The sequence below is a fragment of the Lepisosteus oculatus genome, chromosome 20 (genome assembly GCF_040954835.1).
Source record: "Lepisosteus oculatus isolate fLepOcu1 chromosome 20, fLepOcu1.hap2, whole genome shotgun sequence".
Classification (NCBI taxonomy): Eukaryota; Metazoa; Chordata; class Actinopteri; order Semionotiformes; family Lepisosteidae; genus Lepisosteus; species Lepisosteus oculatus.
The window spans coordinates 4,709,529-4,735,307 of NC_090715.1; the positions used below are offsets into that span (position 1 = coordinate 4,709,529).

General features: G+C 43.7%; 1 protein-coding gene across 1 annotated transcript; it reads right to left on the reverse strand.

The window, feature by feature from the left end:
- mmp15a (matrix metallopeptidase 15a) lies at positions 1-25,500 on the reverse strand. Its single transcript, XM_015368575.2, has 10 exons — positions 24,038-25,500; positions 15,896-16,044; positions 15,398-15,520; positions 14,523-14,830; positions 10,944-11,105; positions 10,309-10,547; positions 7,711-7,849; positions 6,218-6,368; positions 5,920-6,035; positions 1-5,225 (listed from the first exon to the last, which is right to left on the reverse strand). The coding sequence occupies exons 1-10, from the start codon at positions 24,164-24,166 to the stop codon at positions 4,792-4,794; spliced, it is 1,950 nt and encodes a 649-aa protein (XP_015224061.2). The 5' UTR covers positions 24,167-25,500; the 3' UTR covers positions 1-4,791.
- Between the last annotated feature and the right edge of the window lie 279 nt (positions 25,501-25,779).

Sequence of the window (25,779 nt, forward strand, 5' to 3'; positions counted from 1 at the left end):
TTTTATGTTTTATAGCATTTTATTGTGTAATTGCTACACATGTCCAGCATGGATCATTAAACACTCAACAGGAAGTGAACACATAAAACAAATGTATAAAATCTTCTGTGTCTGAAACTAATGCATAAACGGAATGTTATTCACAAAGAAAATTAAAAATAAAAAAGCATACCTAACAACAATTGTTTCTTAAACAGAGACCATATTTACATTTTAAAAATGAAACAAAGTCAAACATCCAATCCAATGTAAAAAAAACATCATGAAAATGACAAACAAAATGACCACAAAATTAATCTGTCATCATTGTTCCTTCATTGTTAAAGAACAGTGTGTGGTCTTAAGTAATATCGTACAATCCAGGAAGCATCAATTCATTTCCTGGATTGAAAGAAATTTCTTGAACTCTGCTGTCATCTGCATTTGATAGTATTTGGTTCAGGCTCAAATAATAAGGCAATATTTGCTTCAAGACACCCTTTTTGAGTAAGGACACTGGCGAAGTTAAGACAACACAAATATTAACTGCATCTTCTATTGGCTCCATATTTCACACTGAAAAAACACCTTTCAGCTTTAAAACGAGCTTCAGGTGGTTGTTGACTTCTTCAGTAAACTGCTGGGTAGGCCTTGATCCTTACTTCTGTTTCTGCGAGAATACAGTGGGAACTACTGCAGAATCAGAAGTGCACCTAATACTGAGAACAGGAGGCACTTCATTACCCAGAAGGTTATGGGTGTACAGAAAAAGCTACCCAGCCATGTTGTTGAAGCCAATACCTTGGCTTCTTTCAAGAAAGGGCTGAGTTAGATCCTTGATTCCATTATCTACCAACAAACCATTTGATGTTCTGAAAGACCGCCTCTCAGGAAATACATTGCTCTTTGAGTTTAAGTCTTGCAATGTAATGGAAAGTAATGGAAATGTTTTCTGCCTCTAGCCTAGATTATCTGTGTGTGAGGAAAATTAGGGCTATGTGCTATGGATGCGGGGTCAAAATCTGAGAAAATGTCCCCACAAGGGTAGTGACCTCTTCTCATCCTGCGTGGGGTTAAATTTCAGCAGAGCAGAGAACAGCAAGTAAACTATAATAAGTCAATAGGAAATCCAACAAAGATAAGAATACCAGCATGAATTTAAGTGTACCAACCGATTATTAATACAGAGCACAGGACAAACCAGTTGGGCCGAATTCTCCTCTCGTTCATAACCTTTGTTATGTACTTAGGGACTTGGCTCACTCATTTTTCTGTGCACAGGAAGTCCTGGACAGGAAGTGTTGTTTTGGAGGCAAACCGAGAGACTTTTATCAATGACTGCCTCTCAGAATAGAGCTAAGAAGATGAGAGAAGAACGTTCTGCTGCAAACACTTCACTGTGAATTAGTCCTTTTAAATCTCCCAAATCGCACGTTACACTCAAGGGGCAGAAGGGATAAGTGCTAAGGGCCAAACTGGACTACAGTTGGTGTTTATGTAAACATTTAGAGAGTGTGCCGACTATCAAAATAAAACCAGATTCCACTGCTGGCATGCAAAGCAAACGCCAATTTGCAATATGACACATGGAAACTGCTGGGTTTGACAGGCCAGCTTGGCGCTCTTAAGACTCCCTAAAAAAAGCTACAGCTAAAATGTAGAGTATCAACCTTGCCTTTTAAAATCTCCGATAAAAACAAAGCAACACGGGAGGACACAAACCACCCTGTCTGAGTAGACTGTAAGACTGAAGGATGGCACTTAAAAACCGCAATGCTTATTCTCAAGGCTCAAACATCACACTCTTTCTTGTCGTCTGGCTCATCACTTTCCCTATTCAGTACAGAATACAAAGTACTGGAGAGCAGAAAATCTAGTATTTTGTGGGTGGAAATCCTAAATATGATAAATCTTTCCCCTGGGGGAGGCTGGTGGAGCACCCTGCTTCTTCTTATCCTGTCTGAGGCTTCACTGTGACTACAGAATTGACTTGGAGGTGACGGCTCACTGAGGGGCACCTGTACTTTTAACTACAGGCCCAAACCATGCCCTGGAATGCACAGTCTCAAACACACAAACTCACCTACAGTGTACAGGTCTGGAGTTCCTTACAAACATGATTTTCACTTTTATTGCAGTTTTCCAATGTGAATGTTTTGAGGCACTCCAAGAACGACAATCATTTAAGCTTAGTTTTAAGTATGCTTTATATTTCTGTCGTGAGATCTACCTGGTCCCATTTACTGGTAGAGCTACCCTTAGAGACAGATACAGAATGATTTCACTCTCTGTCATGCGACACGATGGCGGGATCTTCTATAATTTAAAGAGGAAAAAAAACAAAACTCCTTACAAATATCCTTCAGCCCTATCCTTAAGTGCTCCGGTCATTACGATCAGTGGCCAGACAACAGAGGAGCTTTTATCTGTAATTAGCTCTGCTCCAAACCTCTCTGGGAGTGACAGAAGGAATATAGGATAGGATGTTGCCTGGCAACAGGATCGAACAAAATCCATCAATGGTAAAGCTAAGTACAGACCTCCAATTTTCTTCTTTTAGGTCAATATTTATCAAGTCTTTCTGTTGAAACCTTTATAATTCATCTTAAGAGTCAAATAAATCTGCCAATAAATATAAAGGAGTTATTAAAACACCTACATAGTATAGACCTTTGTGTATTCTGTTGTGTTTCAAACCGTCGGAAAGACATCGGGGTGCTTTTCTCTTCACCATACAGACTCCTGATGCATCACAGTCTACATAACAGACTGAAGTCTACATGTAAACTTCCACTGCTCAGTACATTAATGTACTGTGACATTTCTTATCATTGAACTTGATCACAGCTCATACAATGCTTTTTTTAATCTTGATGAAACGTCTACAAAAAAACAATAAAGCAATATTCCCATATCTCCATGAAATGTGTCATGAATTAAGCAATACTGTATATGCTTGCTTTTATAAAATAGGCCAATTAAAAAGTGTGAATCTGTTCCTTCAGGCAGGCGAGAGTGTAGAGGTGACATAAATACAAGTGTACAGTAGAAGTGAGTTTGTGGAATCGGTTTAGATTAAATGCACTTCACACAGAGTTCACAGCGACAGTTCAGGAGGGAAAATGGCAAGGTCAGCTGGCCCCAGCTGGCCTAAATTGTAATCATTCCTGATGTCATTTCCTCACTTTAAAAAGAGATTATAACTACTGCACATAATCTCCTTCTCTCTTTTGCATCTCTCTCCACCCCCACCCCCATCTCCACCTGTGCAGCTGCCCCTTGGTCACTAGCCATGGCCTGTGGCCAGGAGCTGCTCCTCAGCCGCGCAGGTTAAATCAAATTTACTAGGACTGAAACACTCGATAAATATTTTTCAGTGCACTTCAGTCCTGGGTGGTGTTGTTATTCCTCGTGAATGGATGGATACTAAGGATGCCTGATGGGAAAAGCAAGACACAATGGAATAGCATGTTTGTGGAGAAAAACCCACATTTTGTCAGATCCTACCCCACCTCTAAGAACCTAGATTTTACTGTATGTTCTTTGAATTTTATGCAAATTCAGACTTAGCAAAATTATCTTGATATGTAGAAACCCGAGTTAAGGCTTCTCAGCTTCCCCTGGTCTCCAGCAGGTCTTCTCAGCATATGCAGTTTAAGCAATAAGACCCACTGCCAGTCTGAAGCAGCCTAGTCTGCATACAAAAGAACAAGTAAATCACCTTTGCTGATTTCTGACAATTAGTAAGAAGAAACACAGTGTTTTGGTTTTTCAGCCTTCTTCAGCTGTGAGGGGTAAAACAACTGTTCCTTCTATTTCCAACATGGAATTAACCCTTTCCTGTTCCTTTGCAGCCCACACGTGCTGACACAACTCCCATCTCCACACCTCTAGTTTGCACACAAATCACACACCTCTGGATCCTGCAGCCCAGCACTTGTCCGTAACCGCAGACTGTAAACCTTCACACCTTCCTGAACACTTATCAGGTGCGGTTTCATCTTCGGGGAGGTGCCATTTTGTACAGACCTGCTGTGTTTACCTGTCATTTCTCATGGAAAGAGACTTAGCTCTGGAACTGGGGCTGAGAAAAAATCTTTTCTGAGGTAATTTGTGTGACCAAAGTTTAAAAACTAAAGAGGCTTTGATTTTGTTTTCCAATTTTGGATCCTGTCAGGGCTTTTGTGATGAATCAACCTCAACCCCATTCATTTTCAACCTGGGCCGAAAGGGCATTTCACAAAGACTCTTTTCCTGAGCAGTCCTATAACCACGCAATTTCACACTGAAAAGTCTTTTCTTCTGGTCGGTACAGTCACGTGTGAAGAGAAGCTAACAGTTTGAAGGCAGGAGGAATATCACTCCCAAAATCTGCAGTACCAGACAATGCGCAACCTTCATGTGTTGTAAAAGGCATTTGGTGAATTAATTTAGCATGAACTGTCCTGTCTGTAGATTTTATACTGTTTATGCCGAACCTATTAAGTATAGCTGCTGCTTTCCACTGCAGAGCTCACAAGATTTTGTAGCAATCACAATTCAGAGGATGGGCTTAATCCCTTCATTGTCTACTCCAGTCTTTTTTTCATTTCAACCAGCTGAATGAAAGACCAGATGGCAAACCCGAATCAAAGAGAATGCTGGAGGAAACTGAAAGAGAATGACAGAAGTCCAAGAATTTCCTTGTTCAAAAAAAAAATCAATGTGCAAACTTTCTGATATAAATAGACTACAGTCAACAGATTGGGTAGCACCATGGGAAGGGGTTTGTTAGGAGATGTGTGGGAGGAGGGCGGGGTTGAAGGTGAAAGGTCAAACCCAGTCCTGCAGGGAGCGCTTGCAGTGGACCAGCAGCTTGGGCGCTCCTTTCCTCTGCATCTTGATGATGGCGAAAATGAGTCCCAGAATGCACAGCACCAGGATCAGGGGGACGGTTACCATGATGATGTTCATCGTGCGCGTGTACTCGTCGATTTTCACCACCACGTCCACGTCGCCGTTGCCCTCCCCCTCGTCCTTGTAATCTACGTCATTGGTGCGATCCCGCCCTGCGTCGGGGTCGAATGGGGGCTGGTTCACGTCGGGCCACTTGCGCCCCACGTCCGTATCGGTGTCTTTATCGGGGTCCAGGTCCACCTGACAGCCCATGAAGTCCCGCAGGATGGATTTAGGATAGCCAGGCTCAATCTTCATTCTCTGATTGTCAAACTTCCAGTACTTAGATCCTTTGTAGAAAAAGGTATAAGCTGGGGGAAAGAAGAGACAGATTTTTATTCTTCACATTCTTACGTAAACCCCAGATTTGCTTGGGAACTAAACTAAAAACTGTTCAAAAGGGAATGGTGGTCATGCATACTATGATTCATACATCTCTAGTATTTTCTAAAATGCAGGGGCAACCCAACATTTTGCAGTGGCAGTATTGCAAATTAATGTTCTATTTAATGTTAAAATTTAATTTAACATTTAACAGTAAAATAACTGTTAAATAATAATGAAATCACAATGAGGCAGTTCTGGCTAAAAAGGATACCTAAAACAAGGAAGACTAAGGTAGTGCAGCAATGCTTTTATGAGCAAGGTGTTGAAAGTTTTCTATGACAAACAGAGAGTAGGGAAGGTGCATTTTAGGCAGCCTCAGCAATTTTTACATCATGGTGCAAATCAGACACTGATGCCTACTCTCAAGTCATGCACACCTGCCACAGAAAAGACGAATGATTTGTCACTTGAATATACAGTAAGATCATGCATAAAAATGCAGCCAAAATGCAGCCAGGTTGGAAACAAAATCAAATCAAAAGTCATTTCTCCTTAACTGTCAAAGATGAAGTAATTCTTTCCTCTAAGCTCACGTTTCCTGCCCTCTCACATTCTCCTTTTCCCCCTTTGTTAGGTTACTGGCATTTTCCTGGCTGCATTTCCCCTAGTTTCACTCACCTCCATCATCACTCAGAAAAGACCCCCTGGGAGAGGGAGGGATCCCGCCCCACACACTGATCGGTTTGGGGTAGTCTTTGTCCACGGCTCGAGACTGTTCGTTAAAGCGCCAGTACCTGTGACACAGCAAGGTGAGCTCAGGACACAGCAAGAAAAACTCAAAGGTTCTGAAGTCGCAGTCTCCTCAGCAACTGAGTGTCTCTTTAGGCCTCTAATTCAAGCCATCCAAACACTCACTGCAAAACAAAAGCATGCATGTCCCAAAGCCAGACCAAATAACAACAACTGAAGATTTTACCTGTCTCCTTTGAAGAAGTAAGTGTATCCTGTCGGTTCCCACCAAATGGCTGTCTCTATTTTGTCATAAGGGATGCCCTGTCCATATTCGGTCAGCTCCTGGGGATAACCTGGCTCCAGATTGGCTTCCCGGAACAGCCAGAACTTGCTTCCTGAGAACAAAGCAGAAACACAGCCATCCATCACTCTGCCCACCATGTTGGATTTATGGCGCACACCAGGCAGCTTTGATCCCCCGCGATATCCATCTTCTCCGCTGCAGCAGCTGAGGAAGTCGGAGAGAGAGATGCAGGGCGTGATCGTCCCAGTGTGGCGGCCGCGCAATCTGCACGCGGCAGCAGGAGATTCCCAGCTGACGTTCTGCTCCATCCCGCTGCACCGAGACAGCATGGCACCGCCGAGAGACCCACATTATTCCCTTTCATTCCCCTGCCCCAGATTCTTGTTAGGAACCGAAACCTTTTCAGTCAGCATCTGGAAACAACTGGCTGATGCAATCCATAATTTCACATCTGCCAGATGTTTCTTTCCAGGATTTTTTTTTACCTACCCCCCCCAAACTTTTTTCCAATGGCCAATATCCAGATTTTGGAATGTTTTGCAAGTGACATCATTTGTCCTAGAGAAGTTTTCTACTAGGGACGCCAGCTGCCTTAAAGAGATACGACTCCATTTCTGTAGGGTCTTTATTATCCAGAGTCGACTTCATGGAGGGGCAATGCGCCAAAGAAGCTTAATGAAGAAATCGGATTGCTTTGGTTTACCGCAAAATATTATTCAGTTTCTGGATAAAAGCTCAGGGATGCTCTGGAAAAATTGAAATGTAACACGACAAAGCGTTTGGATAAAATGTAACAGTAGCTAGAAACTTTTTTGGTCCTCTTACTTCATTTAAATACACAAATGTCAGCTAAAACTTTTGGTTTAGGAGGGAACCAGCTTAATTTGTTCAGGATTTTAAAAACAGTGAATCTAATTTGGGTCATCTACGCTTTGAAAAGCTTGCATTACTGTGGGGGCGCAATCAGACTGAAGATCCCATTACACATAGAATATCGCATAGTTTGTTTGCCTATGCCAAAAAAGTCTTGCCTAGGAAAGTGGCAATCTAATTTGATTTTTAATGCACTTAGGCTTTTAATTACCGGATCAGAATAATAATTTGCTCATGTGATCAAAGGCAATGCTTCCAAAGATGAGGATCCTTGTAGGGATTTCTTCCAGGAAGTCTGGAAGGTATTGGCTTTAGCAACATGGCTGTGTACCTGATTCCATACAACTAAAACCCTTTGAGTGTTGATCTTAGGTTTAAATGCAGATCCATATAGTTAATTTCACACCAATTGGGATTACACCAATCCAGGACCACCACAGACACACGCTGTATCATATAAACATCACCATTTTACTTCTGAATTAAAAACACAAAACAAAACAAAGTGAGCAGAGTTATGAACAAGAGCAAAAAATTGGAAGCTACGTTTTCGGAAATACCTTTGAAAAAGACAAATTTCCCATCATGCCTTTCATAGGCCGCGTCAATGTCTCCAGGAAGTCCCCTCCAGAAGTGCCCAATGGGCATGGGGTAGTTGTCCAGCACCCGGTTACGACGAACCCTCCAAAACCAGCGCCCCTGGGCAGGACAAAAGAGAAAAAGGAGACGTGTTATCCTATGGCACACCATTCCATTCGATCACAGCACGGGGGAAAGACATGACCACTGCCTTAATCAAGGCTGGGGATCAGCTGGCCAGATGTGTCTTCTGAGGACCCCTGATTCACTGCAGTTGACTTCACAGGAAATGACATCATGGGCAAAATCATTAACAATGCTTTCCTGACCGAAACCAAAGACCTTGTCCTCACCTCCACACATAATCAAAATCACACTCACAAACAATAGGTTTTTCCCTTTGTAATCCCCCAAAACCCAATGCAATCAAAAAATGCAATGCGCGCACGTTATCTCCTTGCTCAGTTTTGCCAGGTCTTCTCATTTGTCCAGAAGCAATTCCCTCTGCGAGATGTCTTAACTGGCTGTGCTCCACAAACGAGCCTTTTTATTCCATTGCTGCATGTTATTAAATTTCCAAATGTGAGATAGGGTGCTGAACACTTCAAAAGGTTAATTTACTATATATTTTGAAATATCGTTGACGATGACAGCTATATTTATCTTTTTCTGCCTTTGCATACTGATTACTGACACAACAGACCCATAAAATATTCCTCGAAAGCCGGGTTTGGGATGACCTCTGGGCTGTAGAAGAGCTGACACAGTCGTCCGGCCTGCCTCACACCACACACAGATTCTCTGGCCCTCTTCCACTTTGTGATATTACTTAAGCTCCATGGAATATTGAAACCAGAACCAGGCACTCAGCCAATGCCTCTAAATTTAAATGATCCACTTGTAGCCTCCCCTCTCTTGTATTTATCAACGTGGCACAGTTGGAAATGGATTGCATTAAAAAGCTGGATCCCCAGATTGTTTTGCAAGGAACCACATTCTTTTTATTAGAATATAAGACCATAGAAAAGATACCAAAACACAAACACAAAACCCCTCCTTATTTCTGGTTGCTGTTTTCGTATTTGCAACAGTTGTTTTTCAACTATATTAAAACAAAATGGGACAGTTTATGACTTTTCCGCAAGCTTAGAAGTGAAATAGTATGTTACACATTGAAAATACATTTAGAGGGTAGTTGGTTCTTGGTCCATATAGGTGAGACTCACTGCCTATTAAGGCATCTGACCTGGAAAATGCAAATGACTTACATACTTTGCTCAGCTGTAGGATAAGTGCTGAAATTCAGCTTATTGCTCATCTCATCTATTTCTTGTCCCCAGGTAAGAAGTTAGCAGAAAAAACTATATGCAATGAATCAGTAATGCTTTCATGGTTAAAAACCAAGCGTTATAAGATAAAGCAAACATTAATCAGAACCACAGAGCACGATTTAAAATGAAAAGAACCAAAGAAAAATGTTCTAAATGCTCAGAAGGGCAAGTCACAATGGATGGATATTTTTATCACACTCGGGAGCAGTAGGAGAAGCACAGGTCTTTGACCTTTGGTGCCTGCCAACAGTTTACTCTGGAATAAACAGAAAGGAGCTTGTATCAGATCCATTCTGACCAGCGCCCAGATGAGTGGGGAACTGAGAGGACAAATAAAGGTTAATGTTTCATTTCAATGTCGCCGCACAATGACTTCACAATCCCCTCATAACTGCTGCACTGCATCATTGATAGCTCATGGTATGATGTGACGCTAAAACCAATGTCGTGCGTCTTATGCACACATTAAGTCATTTGCGCATGTGCCTATAAAGGATTATGCACGTGATTGCAGTATCTTGCATAGGAGCTATGAAGGAACTATGAAGGCATCGTACAGAAACATTCAGATGAAGCGTTGCCAAATAAATTATCCCTGCTCCTCTTCAAACACTATCATAACATCCATATATCCACAGATTTCCACTTTGATTATGACAAAGCCTGATTCAATGAAAACCATTCTTAGATCATTATATTTAGATAAATGGGAAACGTTCGCTAATCAGAACATGCAGGATATGCTTGTGCGAAGGCTTGCGACATGAACTAGAAAGGGCCGCTTGAAATGAAGGCCAGCTGGCGATAATTGCATTAAGGTGTTAGAAAAATGAGAAGTCTTTGAAGTGATGGGAAGCCATGCTTAGCTCATTTTAGAAAGGCCAGATAAGACAATGCTCTCAGTGGCAACAGGACGCCCCAACACAATGCATTGGGAAAAAGGAAACACCATTTTCTTTGACACCTGCCTACAAATGCAAAGTAGCTGTGCTTTCCTAATCCCTTATTTGCTCAACCTGCGGAGGACTTCTGCAAAATCTGGAGCATCTGCAGCCTTTTAATTTCAAGCAATAGCTGTTGTGTCTACAATGGAGCAAAGCTGTCTGACTGTGGCACATGGGAGCACACAATAATCTGTCACATGTCTTTTAGTATGATAACCACCATTTAATAAGAAACAGAAAAAAACAGTAACAGTAACCCAGATGTGCTTACGAAGACAGAAGTTCACAGATGAATTTCCTTTACCTTGAACACGAACATCTCTCCTCGCAGGACCGTGACGGTGTCGAAATTCCCGTCGCAGATGTTGGGGCCGTAGTGGTCGGGGCGGTCGGTGGTCCGTGGCTTGCCAGGATCTGGATTGTGGGGTTTGCCCCCTGGCGGGGTTTTGGGGGGGTTGGGAGGTTTGGGGTCCGGATGAGCAGGCTGTCGAGGTTCGACAGGGGGCAGTGGTTTCGTGGGTGTTGGGCTGGCATCTGGGGGACCTGCAACAACACCAGCGTTAACAGCCTTGATCTTCGTCCGTGTTAATGTGGCAAAAACCATAAGATGGACTTCACCAAACAACAGGGCCTTTATCAAAGCGCCTTGCGCCCCTTTCAGTCGAAATCTACGCAAAGCAAGAATGCTTCTCCACATTCTGCAACACCCTCAAAAATTCTTGACCCCCCTGGCACAAAAGCTGCCTTAATTTCCACATTCCTTGAATCTTTCTGCTCCAGTCTCCGAAGCTCTGAAAAACAAGGATTCACATGTGGGCCTACTCCCTATCTTTTAATGAGACACAAAGCAGAGAACAGAACACAGAACTGCTTGTTTCTGTGTTACTCCCATTCCATTCTACTGTAGCACATTACTCCTCCCTTGGAAGAAGCGCCTACCATATATCTGCTGGACTCCTCGGAGATCATCCTCGGGCAGCTGGAAGTTCTCAGTGTCCATCCACTGGTAGAAGGGGGCCATGATGGCCAGGGGGTTGTTGGAGTGCTCCAGCCCCAACGCGTGGCCAAGCTCATGGACAGCCACCAAGAACAGATCGTTGCCTGGAAGAACGACGAGAAGGGAAGACTCCCATCATGCATCACAGAGAGGGGGAGGCAGAGCAGCGCAGTGACTACGAGACCCCCAAAATGGAACTGGTTTGGAATTGGAACGGAGTCAGCCCCAAAAAGGAAAGGCACAAACAGGAACGGGGATCAGGACTTTGTTATAAAATTCTGTGGCTTTTATGGGGATCAAGTGGAGAAGCATGATACAATGCAGAAGCAATGATGTAACCGCAAGTTTGCAGGTCTGAACACTCAGAATGTGTTGAGTTTCCATCCTTGTGGAAGACTGTGGTGACCTCACCTTATCAGGCAGCCAGCCAGCCCCCTGGACGCCTGGCTGGATTACACAGTTAAAGAACCAGGTACATTTACCACACTGTAACTCTTGACTTCATATATAGGTTAAACCTGTTTTTTTATTGTGCTGGTAAGTATGGCAGAAGGGCAAAACAGCTGCAGTTTTTTAACAAAAACGAGGACTTTACTTCTATTTTCTTCTAATGCTGCCAAGCACCGGTATATAATCAAAGCTTCTCTTTTTCTTAAAAGCCTTACTCATTGAGCACTCCCTCTTCTGAGACTGTGCACAGGAAGAAACAGTACAGTAGGGTTTGTTTACGTGCACTGACCCCCTGTGATGCCCTTTCCTCCCTCTGAGCCCAGCGTGTTTGTCTGCTCTACAGAGATCTGGATGGATGGGGATCACAGACGGAAGCTGGTGGGAGGGGAACGACATTGATTGTATTTCCCAGAATGGAATTCTGTACGGTAGATATGGAAGCTGAGAGAAGGAATAATCTCTCAAGCATGTGGCCTGCCCTGATTCATCACTGACAGGCAAGACACCGAGCAGCTGGTGACTGACAACGACCCTCCAAACATCCTCCTTCGAAATCAATTCTTCAAAAACATACTGTATCTGCGCAAACTCTGAGGACATCACACTCCCCCATGTACAGATTTTACCTGGCTCCCTTTCCACTTTGTATGCAGCTCATCTTGTTATTGTAAAGTTGGAAATAACCACTCAAAATGTAGAAACAGTTCCTTCTTGTTTCTGCTCTTCTGTTGCACCAATCACCTGAGAGTGCTGCCTAAATAAAAATGGTTTACACCTGTCTTTTTCAATACTCAAACAGTACAGTCAGCATCTTTAAAGATGAAAAAGCTTCATAACTTCAGCATCAGTTCCACTTTTTAATATGGCTTTTAAAATATCACTGTGCATAACCGACGGGTTGGTATGTAGTACAGTTTTCACTTCTTTGAAACAATTTTAATGCGTGGAAAAAATGTCTGTAATTCTAGCCACACATTTTCAGTGATGATTTTTCCATGTTCAGTAAATGTAAAAAAAAGCTTGAAAAGTTATTCATTTGGACAGCTGCTCACAAAAACCAAGAAGCAGCACTCCTCAGTACTTTCCCAGGAACAGAAGAACATACCGACTTTGGCACAGTGTATCAGCATATGCTACAACTGTGTGCAGATTCAGAAAGCAAATGCACTGTATTAAACACAATTACAAACCTGCTCCAAAAAACCTTCTGATTAAATAATGTGGGGTCTCAGACTTACAGCTTCAACCGGCAATTACTGGACAACAGTGTTGCTTAACTTGATTTGAGTCAAGTAGAAAAACAATCACTCACTTCAAAATCTGCAGCCCAAGGTAGATCTTTAGCCTAGTCCCTTTTCCTGTCTCTAAATTCAAAATCACATGAAAACATGATTTGAACACAACATTTATTTTGAGCATAAAAATTATTTGATTCATAGAAAACGTCACTTCTTGTTGTTTTGTTGCATTTGGCTTGAAAGCTGGGCTTCGAAAAGGGAAATAAGATGAAATTGCAGCTGCCCCCAAGGTGAACAAAGGAAATTCAGATGCACAAGATTAAAGTTCTTTGTTTGCAGCACTGTAAACGCTTATGGGATCCGTCCCTAAAAATAAGTCTCAGGGGGAAGAAAGGAGGCATTGAGACGCAATGTGATAAACATATGGTTCACAGACTTCAAACATCTACAGTCTTAGGAAAGGGACTCGACCCAAATCAGGATTTATATACAGTATACCGTACAATAAGCCAGAGCTCCATTTCTACACTTATTGTCATATATTGAGGAGGGAGGAGGGCCCTGTACTTTCTCCCTCTCTGGGTGAAATTGTAAACAGGCCAGACAGCTTTGCAGGCCTCATGACTTTCCTAATCTGGATTGCCTTTCGTTGTTTCCTCTTAACAACAACATTTTGAGAAATGTCGAGAAAGAATTGGATCAATAAGTGCTCAAAGCAAGCGTGAGGCTGGCTGTGGCCCGCTGTGGAGTCCATTTCACCGGGATCATACTGACAACAGCTTGGTGAGTTTAGGGTCACGTGTTTCCAACAACCGGATGATCAAAATGAGCCAAGTGAACTTGTTTGGTTTTTAATTTCCGTGACCACGAGGCAGCCACTTGGGGTTTCTTCCAAATGGAAAGCCACGTGTCCCAAAGGTCTAGTATCAGACAGATATTTTGGAACAGCCTGTTGCTCTTCAAAGAAAACTAGATCCCTCCCCATCCAATCCCTTGCCGATTGACCTGACGGTTTCCCACAGAGTGCTGAGGAGATATTCAAGCTTTCCAGTACAGGTTTGATGAGGTTTGACAACAACAAGCAGTACCTTTATTGCACCTCTACGGACACCTATTCCTTTCAAATACAGTGAATAAATCTGTATTTAAAAGGAATAGAAGACACAGTAAGGAAAATAAAACCTCCAAATAAGAAGTCCACACCACACCACACAAAAAATGAACTCTTGTTCTCCCAAGTGGTCCAGAATACCACCTTTCTCCCTCAATCCCCTTGAGTTATCCAACAATATAGAAAACCGCCTAAATCATCTGTCTCTGCTTTAACTCAGGAAATGACAGGACTGGTCCCCAGTTCCAGAAAAAGCTTCAGTCAGTTTTTTTTTTTTAATTGTTTTAATGCTGTGAAAACAAATTTAATGGTTGGTTTCAGAGGATATGGGAGATCACTTGCATGTAGTTTGTGCATTATTAAAAAATATACAGTTTATAATGATGCAAATCTAGCTGTGTTGTGATTGTGCTGTAACACTGTACAGACACAGGCGCCTGAGAGAGTTGGTAAGAGGCTAATTCGTGGAGCTTTTAATGAGTACATACTGTAAGAAGGCCATAAGCCTTAACGACCCATTATTCTGTTGGGATGGAAGAGAAGATTTCCCGAAAACGTGCCAGTGTGCCAGGATAGAAAAGGTTGGGTGATGTATTTATGTCACGAACACTGCTGTGCTTTCTTGTCTGAGCTGCTGTGGCGAAGTAGAATTGCAATGCATTGGGTATCCCTCCACCCCCCAAGTAGAGAATACCTCTGAGGTGCAAAGACCCCCCCCTCACCGTTCAGGTTGGCGTTCCCGATGGTCCAGGGCTCGTCCGAGTCGAAGTGCGTGTCCCCGCCCATGCCGGGCCCGGGGAAGTAGGCGTGGGCGAGGAACCCCCCCTCGCCGTCAAAGGGGGAGCTGTCGCCGTGGAAACCCGAGGCGAAGAAGATCATGATGTCGGCCTCCTTGCGGCGGCCGTACTTGACCTCGTGGTACGGTATCTCCTCGAAGCGCAGGGGCGTCACGCTCTCCCACACCTGGAAGGCCTTCCGGATGGCCTGATATGATTCAAACTCGCCAATCTTCGGCGTGTAGTTCTGGATGCTGAGGAAACACGGGGCGAGAGTTAGGCGTGTAAACTATATTAAACTAATTAATCAATTATCATTCATTTGAATGCACCTTTAACCAAAGCACTTGACTCTACGTGGACTGTGTTAATTAAGTCTTCTGCACGACCATCTATTTTTTAATGGCCTGTGTGAAACATAACACCAAGGCAGATACAGGAGTGCTAAAGAGAAGAAGATTTGTGATTGAGAACAGGAGGCCCTTCTTTATGCAAAGGGTTGTGGGAGTGTGGAACAAGCTATTCAGCTATGTGGTAGAAGCTGGCACCATGGATTCTTTCAAGAATTGGCTGCATGAGATTCCTGTTCTCTAAAGGATCTAGACCGAGTGGCTTCCTCTCATTGTCAACTATTCTTATAATGTCTGCATCTGCTTTGTTTCAGCTGCTGTTTATTCTTTCTGTTGAACTTCTATTTAACCTAGTCATGTTAATGTGCACTTCACACACAGTCCAGCTTCAGGCAAATCAGGGTCAGGGTCTTTTCTCTTTTCAGCTGCCACAGGAGTACAGTATTTTGCCTGTCCTGTCCCTCCTGTTACCTGTAGGTTAGATGGCTCTTGCTCCACTTGTGGCCAGTCAGGGCATAGCGTTTCCTGCGGACGTTCGTTTTGATTAGCCCTCCGAATTTATCAGGGACGCCACATCGAGGCCTCTTCATAGCACTGGGGGGGGGATAGAGACAGCATCAGTGTTAGTTCCATTGTGCCCATGGGGCAGGCTTCTCAGTCATAACTGGGCCGGAGGTGAGACAGCCACTTTGGCCTGCTGAGGAAGTAGATTTAATACAAACACTCTTCCACATTCCCCGAAGACTGACTGCACTTACTGCCTTTCTTAGCAGATCGATTCCTTCTCTTTGTTCCAAAGTATCTCTTTGGCTCACAGAAAGCAGAATAAGACGATGCAATAAATTAGGGGGATTTTTCCTAGCATTGACATTTAAAATTCAAAAGCTTCCAAACATAATACATACATAATATAAGAGCACTCACATTTATTGCAGACATGTCTATGATAATGCAAGAAAAGTCACTCACTTTTGTGTTTCCTGGTCCAGCACTCCACTGACAGTCAGGCCGTAGAATCGCTGCATGTCAGCAACCGCGTTGGAGAAGATCTGCGCTGACCTCATTGTGGACATCTCTCTGCTGGCCTGGGGAAGATATCCATACATCCGCAGCCAGGACTGCAAGAGAGGCAGAGGGAAATCTAATACCAGTCAGAAGGAAAATGAGAGCAACATTGCTATTAGTGCAGACATCAGGCTGGGACCATGAGAGACTGCGAGCAGCAAAGATTATTAATCAAGATTATAGACTAAAGAGAGACAGAGCAAGAAACAGAGCAATTAGATTCAATTACAGGCCGCAGAACAAGATTGGGTTTTAGACAAGGAGCTGGGAAAGAGGAATAAATAATGGTGCTTCCTCTGCAAACCACGAAGGGATTTAATTCCCATAGAAATTAATGATTTAATTGCTCTAAGTGCCAATTAAATATTTAAGACCATTATCCTCGTCCTTTTGTGGAACGGACTGGAGGAACTCATGTGGGCTACCTCTGGGTGTGGTTCACTGACCTAGGGACAGAACGGTAGCATTATAATTTTGTTGGACAGATAATCACAGCTGCTATATAAAAACTAATTTTTTTCTGGTTTTGTTTCACAACACATGGTTTTAAATGTAAATTTAAAGGGATAAAACTGTCCCATTTCAATAAATAATACTTTAAAATATGGTGGTATGTTCTTTTAAAAATGGCTCAGGAGCCATTCGGATTAATATGAATATTTGTTTTTAGGTTTTTAGCTGTGTAGTTTTCAATCTCTTTTTCGAAAGGCAGCAGATGTGTAGCAGAACTCCATTATGAAATCAATCGTGGAGTTGGTGTGAAGTTACTACAATACTGTAGCAAGAACATGGGAAGGTGCTCTTGTGACCTCTGACCCCTGACCTTATATTAGCCTGCTGGTCATGGTCCCCCAAGGAAAGTTCAATTCCATTAGCAGCTATGTGATTAACAGGGAGGGTTGTCTGCAGGACACAGCACAGAGATCTCACACACTGCTGAGCAGCTGGGCGATCCATTTATCACAGAAAGATGTCTTCTAATGTTCAGCATGCTTTTAATACATAGAAAAACCCCTTTATAAACCAGTGGCTCAAGAGACTTAAAAGGGTTTGTATTTCTGAGGATTCTGATGGAGGTCAGCTTAATCGGAAAATTCAGAAACATAGAGCAACTTGTTTTTTCTAAAAACACTGAAAACAGTAAAACACTTAGGTATGGCACTTTCTCTCCTCCATCTCAGTCGCTGTAGAGTGAATGCTTGTGTTGTAACTGGAGAAATACTGTACATGCATAATTGCACACCATGGGCTATGATAAGACACTGTTTCTTTTACAACGAAGAAAGGATTAGGTGTGTTCACTTCCAGATGGAAAAGGTATAAAAGCCGCAAATCAGAACTATGTACAGTGTTGTATAACATGAAACGCCATGCTTCTTACAAAAACTACCTGCAGCAGAGCCAGTTTAAAATACATCTCAGCAACAGTATCTCAGCAATACTTGAAAAATGACTGTCATATCTGCCATGACCAGATAACAGAATTTTATTATAACAGAAAACAAAATAACCCAGCCACTCCTCAGATTTAGTTTTTTTTTTTAAATCCCTTTCCAGCTGTAGTTCTCTGGAACACACAGCAAGAGGAGACTGTGAGTTCAAAATTCTCCTTTGCTAGTGCCAAGAGCTCCTGCAAAAGATTTCAAATTTAATGGCAGCACTGAAGCTGGACAACTGAAGCAACTAAGAGAGTTCTGTAAAACGCGTCTCAGTTCAGTGTAGTATCAGCCAAGGCAGCAATAGCTGAGGAATGACTAGTTTGAGAATCTGTTCCTCTGAACAAGAGGACCTGCTAAAACTCACAAGGAAGCCAGGAAACAATAAAAATCTTAATTTTGGCTTTGCAATTTTAGGCCCTAATGCTCTAGGCATTCATATCCATTTCCAATGCTCTGCTTTTTATGTTGCTGATACAATTAACAATATTATCAGATTTTAAATTAATGCCACACTCCAGGACCACTGCCACGCCTCAGAATCACAACATGCTTCACATCCATGTGAAGAAAGCAGAAATCACCAGCTGCATTTAGATGCTATCAACTGTGTCCTGGCAACTCAATGTATTACAACATCCCTAGGTTTGGTCAAACCCCAGATATGTTGCTACAGACAACACAAGGACTCATGCAATAAGACATACTTTTGTGAGATAGTAAAGGAGACAAGCGCTCTTGAAAGTTAATGCAGATCACATTATCTCTCTGCTGTAGCAGCTCTGTGTCCCTGGTGCTGCATAATTAAAACTGGAGAGCGTGCATTGGAATGCAGAATCTCTCAGATTCTGGAATTGTAAGGATGAGCAATTAGACACTGGTACAGAACGGGTTAACATTCAGGAAATGCTACAGTCTGTACTGTGTTTTTCTGACTATTAGAAACCCTCCCCCTTCCTTTCAGCCCTTCTCCACTCTCTCAGTCAGCTCATTGTTGCTCCTCCCCTGCCTGGGAGCCCTGGAGCCCTAAATGCCTCCTTTCTGTTTATCTCTTGTTCAGGGACCAGGGAAACAAAACAGCTGTCCCATTTACCAATCACATGCACACAGCTGATCCTGTTTCTCTCCAGCTCTGGACAGTCTTGTTGCCTAGCCACCACAGAGAAGAGATAGCCCTGCTTTTGTGGCCTGTGCGACTGAGGGAATAAAGCTTGGCACACCAGAGGTTAACAGCTAGAACTAAGGAAACAGGCAAGAGAGCAGATGAAGGTAGATATCATTCCCAACTCCAAGACAGCAGTGGGGTGGAAGGGTGGGTTGATTTAGCAACTGAAAGGCTGTGTAATAATCATTACTGTACCTCAATGAGAACAAAACTGGAGTGGTAAGGCCCACAGAACTAAACTCTACCATTTCTTACCTGCAATGCCCTCAATTCCAGTTTGCTGTGAACTGCATTTCAACTCAGAAAAATTCTCTATCTGGAGTGACAGCACTTGGAAGAAAAGCACTCTAGGCCACAGAGATTGTTAGCTTATAAAAAAATGAATTCCAGAGTGAGATTAAGCAAACAAAACAAACAGAATAAACACTAAAAAAGAATTTGCTAGTACCAATATGAAAGCAAATTATGATATAGCGCTCAACATATCCTTGGATACTGAATAAAACTGGGAAAGTATTGGATTTTAGCTTTTCGTTACTTTGCCTCTGGAAGTTCACATCACTCTCCATTAGTAAAGTTGCCTCTAACTAACCTTATATGACACACATAAAACATTTTCTGCCTGTAGCTCTTTCTTAAGCCGGGCTGACTGGCACACCGGGCTTTCAGAAGTACCTTTCTCTGTGGAGAAGTGTGTGATTCTGCAGCAATATGCTGCAAGCCAGTGGACTGGAAAGCTCACAGATTCAGTTCTTCTGACAGGGGATTTCATGGCAGAGCCAGTGTGTAATGTTCCCAGCTCCGTCATCATGTGTTCTTGGTATGGTCGTGCAGCACAAAGGAAGCAAATTTCACAGGCACTGTTTATTTTAGCCAGTCTTGGTTTGGTGGTTATGATGAAACTAGCTGCACGCTGACTCATGAAGTGCCTCGTAATTTGTAATGCGTGGACCCTCCTTTATTTCCTTTGAGACGATATCCACACATGGTCAGCTAATTCCTTTTTCTGTCAAGGACAAGAGACTGACATCCTCCACACTCTGACGTTCACCTCAAGATGAGAGGAAGCTACTGTGATACCTCTCCCACTCACCCACCCTCAAGTCCTGCCAGCCCTCTTCTGCGCTGTAACCACAGACCGCAGGGGCTGCGGTCTTGTGTTTGCATTGTCTGATCACCGAAGAAGCTTCATACTGGGAATCTGATCACACAGGGGACAGAACCTAACTCAGAAAATATAGAGTTACTCAGCCAGCAAACCGTCTCAGAAGATGAGGGTGCACTGGAGCGGATTTGATCTTTTTTTCTTTTCAATTGAACCAAATCTGATTACAGTCAAGAAGTAAAAGAACACAATAATTCAGTTAGGCCGTTATTCTTCAAAAAGGGCAAGGAGCCACTGCTTCAATCATTGAAATACAACAGGAAACATGAAGAGATGTAGAGCACAACAACAACATCATGGTTACGGGCCCTCACAAACCAGAAAAAAGAGAAGTTGTTTCACAAGACGAAAATTAAGCTCATGGAACCTGCTGAAAAAAACCTTTTGTTTGGTCGGTTGTGGTCGTCGTGTTTGGGCGGACACTTCCGGAGAGCTTGTAGGTATTCAGCTCAATCCGAAATCAGGGATGAAACACAAAGCAGAGGTGGTGAGGCAACTGCTTTGTTCAGACTATTGAATTTCAAAGGCTGTGGCTGGGAGGGGATATCCAGTCTTTTGAGTGATGGCCGTCGTTCAGATGAATTGCGTAAAGGGGCTGGTGTCCAAGGCTGGAGACAAATCATCTGACAGCGCGAGACTGACAGGAAGCATCATCTGCAACATGTGGGCTGCGCTGCTCTGAGCAGGTGCGGTGACACACGCTTCTCCGACAGAGAAGAAAAATAAATAGTTCTGTGCAGCATCCTCCAGCCGAACTATTTTGCCATTTCTCATTACACCCAAGGCTCAACCACAGACCTGTAATTTCCTCTTCTTCGGCTTGTGCGAGTAGGCATGTGTAGATGAGTCAAAGGAGGACAGGCTAGTGATGGCCCGAAACGAGTCATACGCATCCAAATGACCTGATACGCAAGACGAATCGGAAAAGCCTGCTTTCTGTAATTAAACCGGTCTTTTTGCGGATGAGAAGGTTAGGGCAGCAGCACAGCAACGCCTCTGTACTGCAAGGTACGGGCTGCTTTTTGGCTCATGATGGAGGGAGAAGGTACAGAAAATGGGCATGTTGGCAGCTGGCACTGCCCATTGTTCTTCCCCTTGGGGCGCCAATAGTAGGGTGCAGACCACAGGCCAGCCGCTGCCTTCCGAAACGTTCCAGTGCCAGGAAAGAGACAAGCCCACATGGAGGTTTTTTATCCTGCCACACCACCTGGCTGGGCACTGCCAGCAGCAGCTTACTCACTTCCTCTGTCCAGATGAGCCCCCCCCAAAGGGCCGAGCTCATTCCTCCAAAAATACCTCCTCAGGAGACTCCCGCGCCATCCTTTCATCCGCCTTTTCGGCTATGCCAGGGCGTGCGCAGAAAGGGATGGAAAATTATTACGAGGATTTGTCCTGCCTGGCAAAAATTACTTTTCCAAAATCTGTCTCCCCTATCATTATCTCCTCACTAAAAATGAAATCTGTGTTTTGCATTTTCGTCGTTTTCAGAGGAATGACGGACACCACGTCTGCCCCCTTCTCTGTCTCTCACAAAAGAGGCATTTGCAGCCTCGGTACACAATAAAAAGTTACTTTTCCTAAGATCTAACATAATTCAAATCACGCAAATATGTGTGCCGAGTAATCACAGATTTTCCAAGAATTTAACATCATAAACCTCCTGCTCCTTCTGATGTCTTCATAGCTTTTGCCAGCTCATTTGTAGAGCTCTAGCTCAGTGTCGGAGAGGCTGGTCAAAATTAAAAGCATCAACCTGTGTGGGAAATTTACAACTAAACCAGTGGTCTAAGCGCAACGTTATTGGGGACAAATCATAACACACACAGAGATGCATTGTTATTGCCCAAAGATGTGTTCTTGTTAGCTTTTGCCTTGGCTTGACTGCAGTAACTTAAAGGTCTACAGACAACAACCGTTTTTAACTTGGCGCGACTTGGACAAAATGCTCAACCTTCTTCTGCCAGCTGGAGAGAGAGAGAAGCTGGAGACCGAGAGACCCCTTCCCCCATCATAGTGTTAACTGGATCATCTATTTACAGCCCAAGCCTGGCCACCTGATTTGCTGGTGTGCTGCCAGGAATTAGTATCAAGAGCTGTATTCCTCCTGCTGAAATCCCCCTGTGTATAGCATTACCCTTCATCTCCAGGAGGTCCGAAACCAGATCAGATTCCACCAAAGGTATGGGGAGCACACTGGACGTGTGGTACAAGGGTTTTCCACTCCTCGTGCTGGAGGCCCACAGCCACACTTGGTGGCTTTTTTCCAGCCAAACTCTCGGGTCCCCAACTCAGCCCTTAATTAACTTGCTAAGAGGACTAATGTGAACTGTTTGACCATTTTCTACCCCCAACGCATGTTGGTGTCAGGGCTGCAGTTCAAAAGACAGGAAAAAAGAAAATATTCCACTCAAGCACCATGCTACTCCACTCAAGACTTCAAGTAGGTAATTCAGCTCGGCTGGAATGAAAACCAGTAGGTGTGTGGGCGCCCAAGACAAGGCGTGAGAATGCCTGCTTTCAGCTACACTCTCTCCTGTTCTCCCAATATGTCCTGAGACCTGACAACTATTGAAGAGGGGCCTCACCTGTTGTAACACACATACAAAAATACACAAGTGTATAGGTAAGCAATCTATCAATCTGCTGTGTGAGATGTGCGTTTTACATTTATGGAACATTGATCTTCCTTTTGAAACAGTTGCTCCTTGGGCTTGTATTTGAATGTAGTTGTTAGAAGTCATGGGTTTGCCATACACTAGACCGGAGAACTTCTTGTAGCCTACTGCCTCTGTTCCAGTCTCCACCATAGCACAGTTTAGCTTCAGCCAGGCTCCTTCCTTCTGAAAAAGGATAATTGGCGAGAGCCAATATTACAGTTAAGCTGCTGGTTCCACTGAAGCACTGCAGTGGATCTCAATGCAATGGCTGCAAACCCAGCCGATTCAAAGAGCTAGATCTCACCTCACTGTCCGCAGCACATGTCTTTCTCAAACTGCATGGTGGAATGACCTTGGGGCTAGGTACAGTATCAGCCATGTACCGATCAAAGTGCAGTGTGAAAGCAATGGCGATACATTATCCACATGGTTGACTGTGGACCGAGGCTTCATCGTAAAGAGATCCCGTATCGAATTCTCCAGGAAAAACAAAACGGATTTACACAGAGAAATGACCGTCACTCCTGCGTCCGGAATCCAAATCTCTCCCTGACCTGTCCCGCTTCAACTATATTTTTCAATTTAAAAAAAAATGTTTGAAGCCGCTTATTTTACAGTAAGTCTTTGTTTCAAACAATCTTAAAGCGTTAGAACTCAGCTTGGTGGAGCTCAGACATTGGTGTTCGCACCTTTTTTTTACTCCTTTACATTTGTTTTAACGAGCTGACAGAATGAGAACCAAGTCATGCACGTTTCAGCGTTTGTCCGCCTCCCCGGTAAAGACAAAAGGCGGATGGCACAGGCAGCAAGCTTGGAGCAGCCGTTGGGCTATGCCAACAGTCGTGCGTCTTAGACTCCGTCTCTCTTGGAAAAGTCGGAGCGCGGGTACAAACCATACCCACATATGGAGCGGCGCGGCCGAGTCAGTGTGTCAGTGAACCAGCAAAGGCTTGCGTTTTGGCTGGCGCGTCAGGCTGGGGAGAGCCGTTGAGCTCAGAGAACCACTGGCAGCTCCACCGCTAGCTGTTACGATCCAGTGCAGAATCGAGATCAGAACAGCCACCGCGGACTGGAAGCTTAGCAGTGAGACGGATCATTCAAGAGGCGAAGAAAGTCTTGGACCATGCACGTAAAAGATACGAGTCAGACGGAAAATCCACTAATACAACAGGAAACGAATCAAAAAGAGTAGGAAACAAGGAGATAGATCATGCATCAGCTAACAGATGTTTGCAGGAAATATGATCTCGACATCACATAAAGCAGCGTTATTTTCTTGTGAAACTAATATCATTACAAGTACGCTTTCCAAATATACAACACACAAATCAGCGTTTTGCAGATTCACCGAAAACACATCTTAAGCTGATCATTGTCTTGAACTTCTTCAACAGCGAAAAGAGCAGCAATAAAAAACTAAAATCCACGTGATCGCCGAATCCCGGATTTCAGTATGAATGTAAACTGAAGCAAAGCGAATCACACAGGTACAGAAACAGTCGGGTCTTCTTTCTAGGATGTGACTGAATGTAAACATACAAGTTGTTTTTTAAACTTGGGAACTTCTATGTGTAAATATTTTTATGTGGGGGGCAAATAAACATAAATTAAACCAATAATCACCTCTGCATTGAAAGTGGCATCTTCTTCAGCCGCCCGTGCTCCAACAGTGCAGACGAAAACCAAAATAACTGGTACGACGTTCAATTTCCAGGGCAACCATGTCCGGCATTTCCACAAAGATCCCATCATGTCAATTCCGCTGTCACCGAATTGTCCAGTACCTGTACTAGAACGACCCGTGTCCCCTCTGGTAATCTAAAATCGTACCTTGTTTTTTTTTATATATTTAACAGTCTCAACAGTCTAAAGTGGGATTTGCGGGATTCACGGGGAATGCACTTCGTGGGGGTATATTAAAACTCTCCGCTAACGATAAGCATTCTTGTAGTCACTCTCTCAGATCTTGCGAATTGCGGAGATGAAGGTCACAATTCATTCGGGTTATGTCCTGTGTCAAAATGCCAACGCTCTCTGCTCCTTGGTTGGTCCTGGTAAGGGCATTTCTGAATTGCTTTACCCTCTTCTCTCACTATCGCACATAGAGGCAGAGTTCCCCAACCTGATTTTTTTTCCCCCTGCCGAGTTCACGGTTCAAAAAGCAGCCCAATTAAGAGCTACGCTCTTGCCAAGGCGTTCCAGGAGATCTGCTTCAAAACCCCGCAGGAGTGCCAGATTTTTATTCGCAATTTCCCTGCCAGAGCGGTTCTGAAAACGGACAAAGCACCAGCTTAATTGTTCGTATCAAAAGCACTTCCTAATTGCCCCCACTTTGTTTTCTTAATCTTTAATTTCCTTTAGCAAATTTATCCTGCCACCCAACACGCCCCGGACAAACGAGCTCGTCCGATTTTTATAAATTACTCATTTGCAGAGATATCGCGCCGCACATTAAAGATAGCAGCACGACAATTAGCCTGCAACAGACTCTGACAAATGAAAGTGAGCCAGCAGCAACCAGCCCTGAAATAACAGTGAACACGAAGCACCCACACAGTCCAAAGTTGTTTGTGTTTGTTGCAAACGAGGTTTTGTATACATTAAAAAAAGAAGCCGAGTCCCCGCATTCAATCAAATGTTCTCACAGCCCTTCGTCGCCAGAAATAATGACGTCTGCCTTGGATTGCGACCGCGCTTGTAAAGATTTAATGTGCAGGAGATTTCTCCCTTGCAGTCCCGGCTTTCTTTCAGTTTTCCTGGACGGAGTCCACTCGGTGCTCGCCGCTGTGCGGAGCTCCCCCGGGCTGGTGTTCAAGCTCTTCCAGGCAGGCGGGCAGCCGCTGACGCACGCCGCCGACTATGGTGCGCCCTTGTGCTTTGCGCGTTCAATAAAAGCCTCCCCACCGCCCCCTTTCCTTCTATACGACGAGGGGGTGGGAAGAAACTTCCCTTGCTCGAGTGAAACCTGTAAGTTGCGTGCGCTCATTCCATGGGCCCTACATACCCTGCGCCTGGTGGATGAAATGGCAGCGATAGATCCACACCGACACCCCGACTAGTGCAGACAGTATACGACAGCAGCAGCTCGAATCGTTAATGAACAATGAATTAAAATGACTACATTACAGACGCAAGTTACAGCTGATGAAACGGCACAAAACACAGGCGTTATCCGGATTTTAATGTCTAATCATATTTAATAGGTTACAGAAGTCCTTGATTAAACACACGCTACAACCAAAGAAACGTGTAGCGGAAACTCGGCGGTGCCAATTTCACAATACGGAGAAAAGCACGTGTCAGTTAATTATTTGTCCACTGTCCTTCCAGCACGGGTAATTTTCAGTGGTGTTTGTTTATAGACC

Bases quoted from the DNA above. Each gene is read 5' to 3' on its own strand.
- mmp15a (XM_015368575.2), bottom strand. From the start codon at position 24,166: ATGATGGGATCTTTGTGGAAATGCCGGACATGGTTGCCCTGGAAATTG. The intron at 11,106-14,522 runs GTGAGGGGGGGG...TCGTTCTTCCAG, and splicing joins CGGGAACGCCAACCTGAACG to GCAACGATCTGTTCTTGGTG. The intron at 7,850-10,308 runs GTAAAGGAAATT...TGTCCTGCCCAG, and splicing joins GAGAGATGTTCGTGTTCAAG to GGGCGCTGGTTTTGGAGGGT.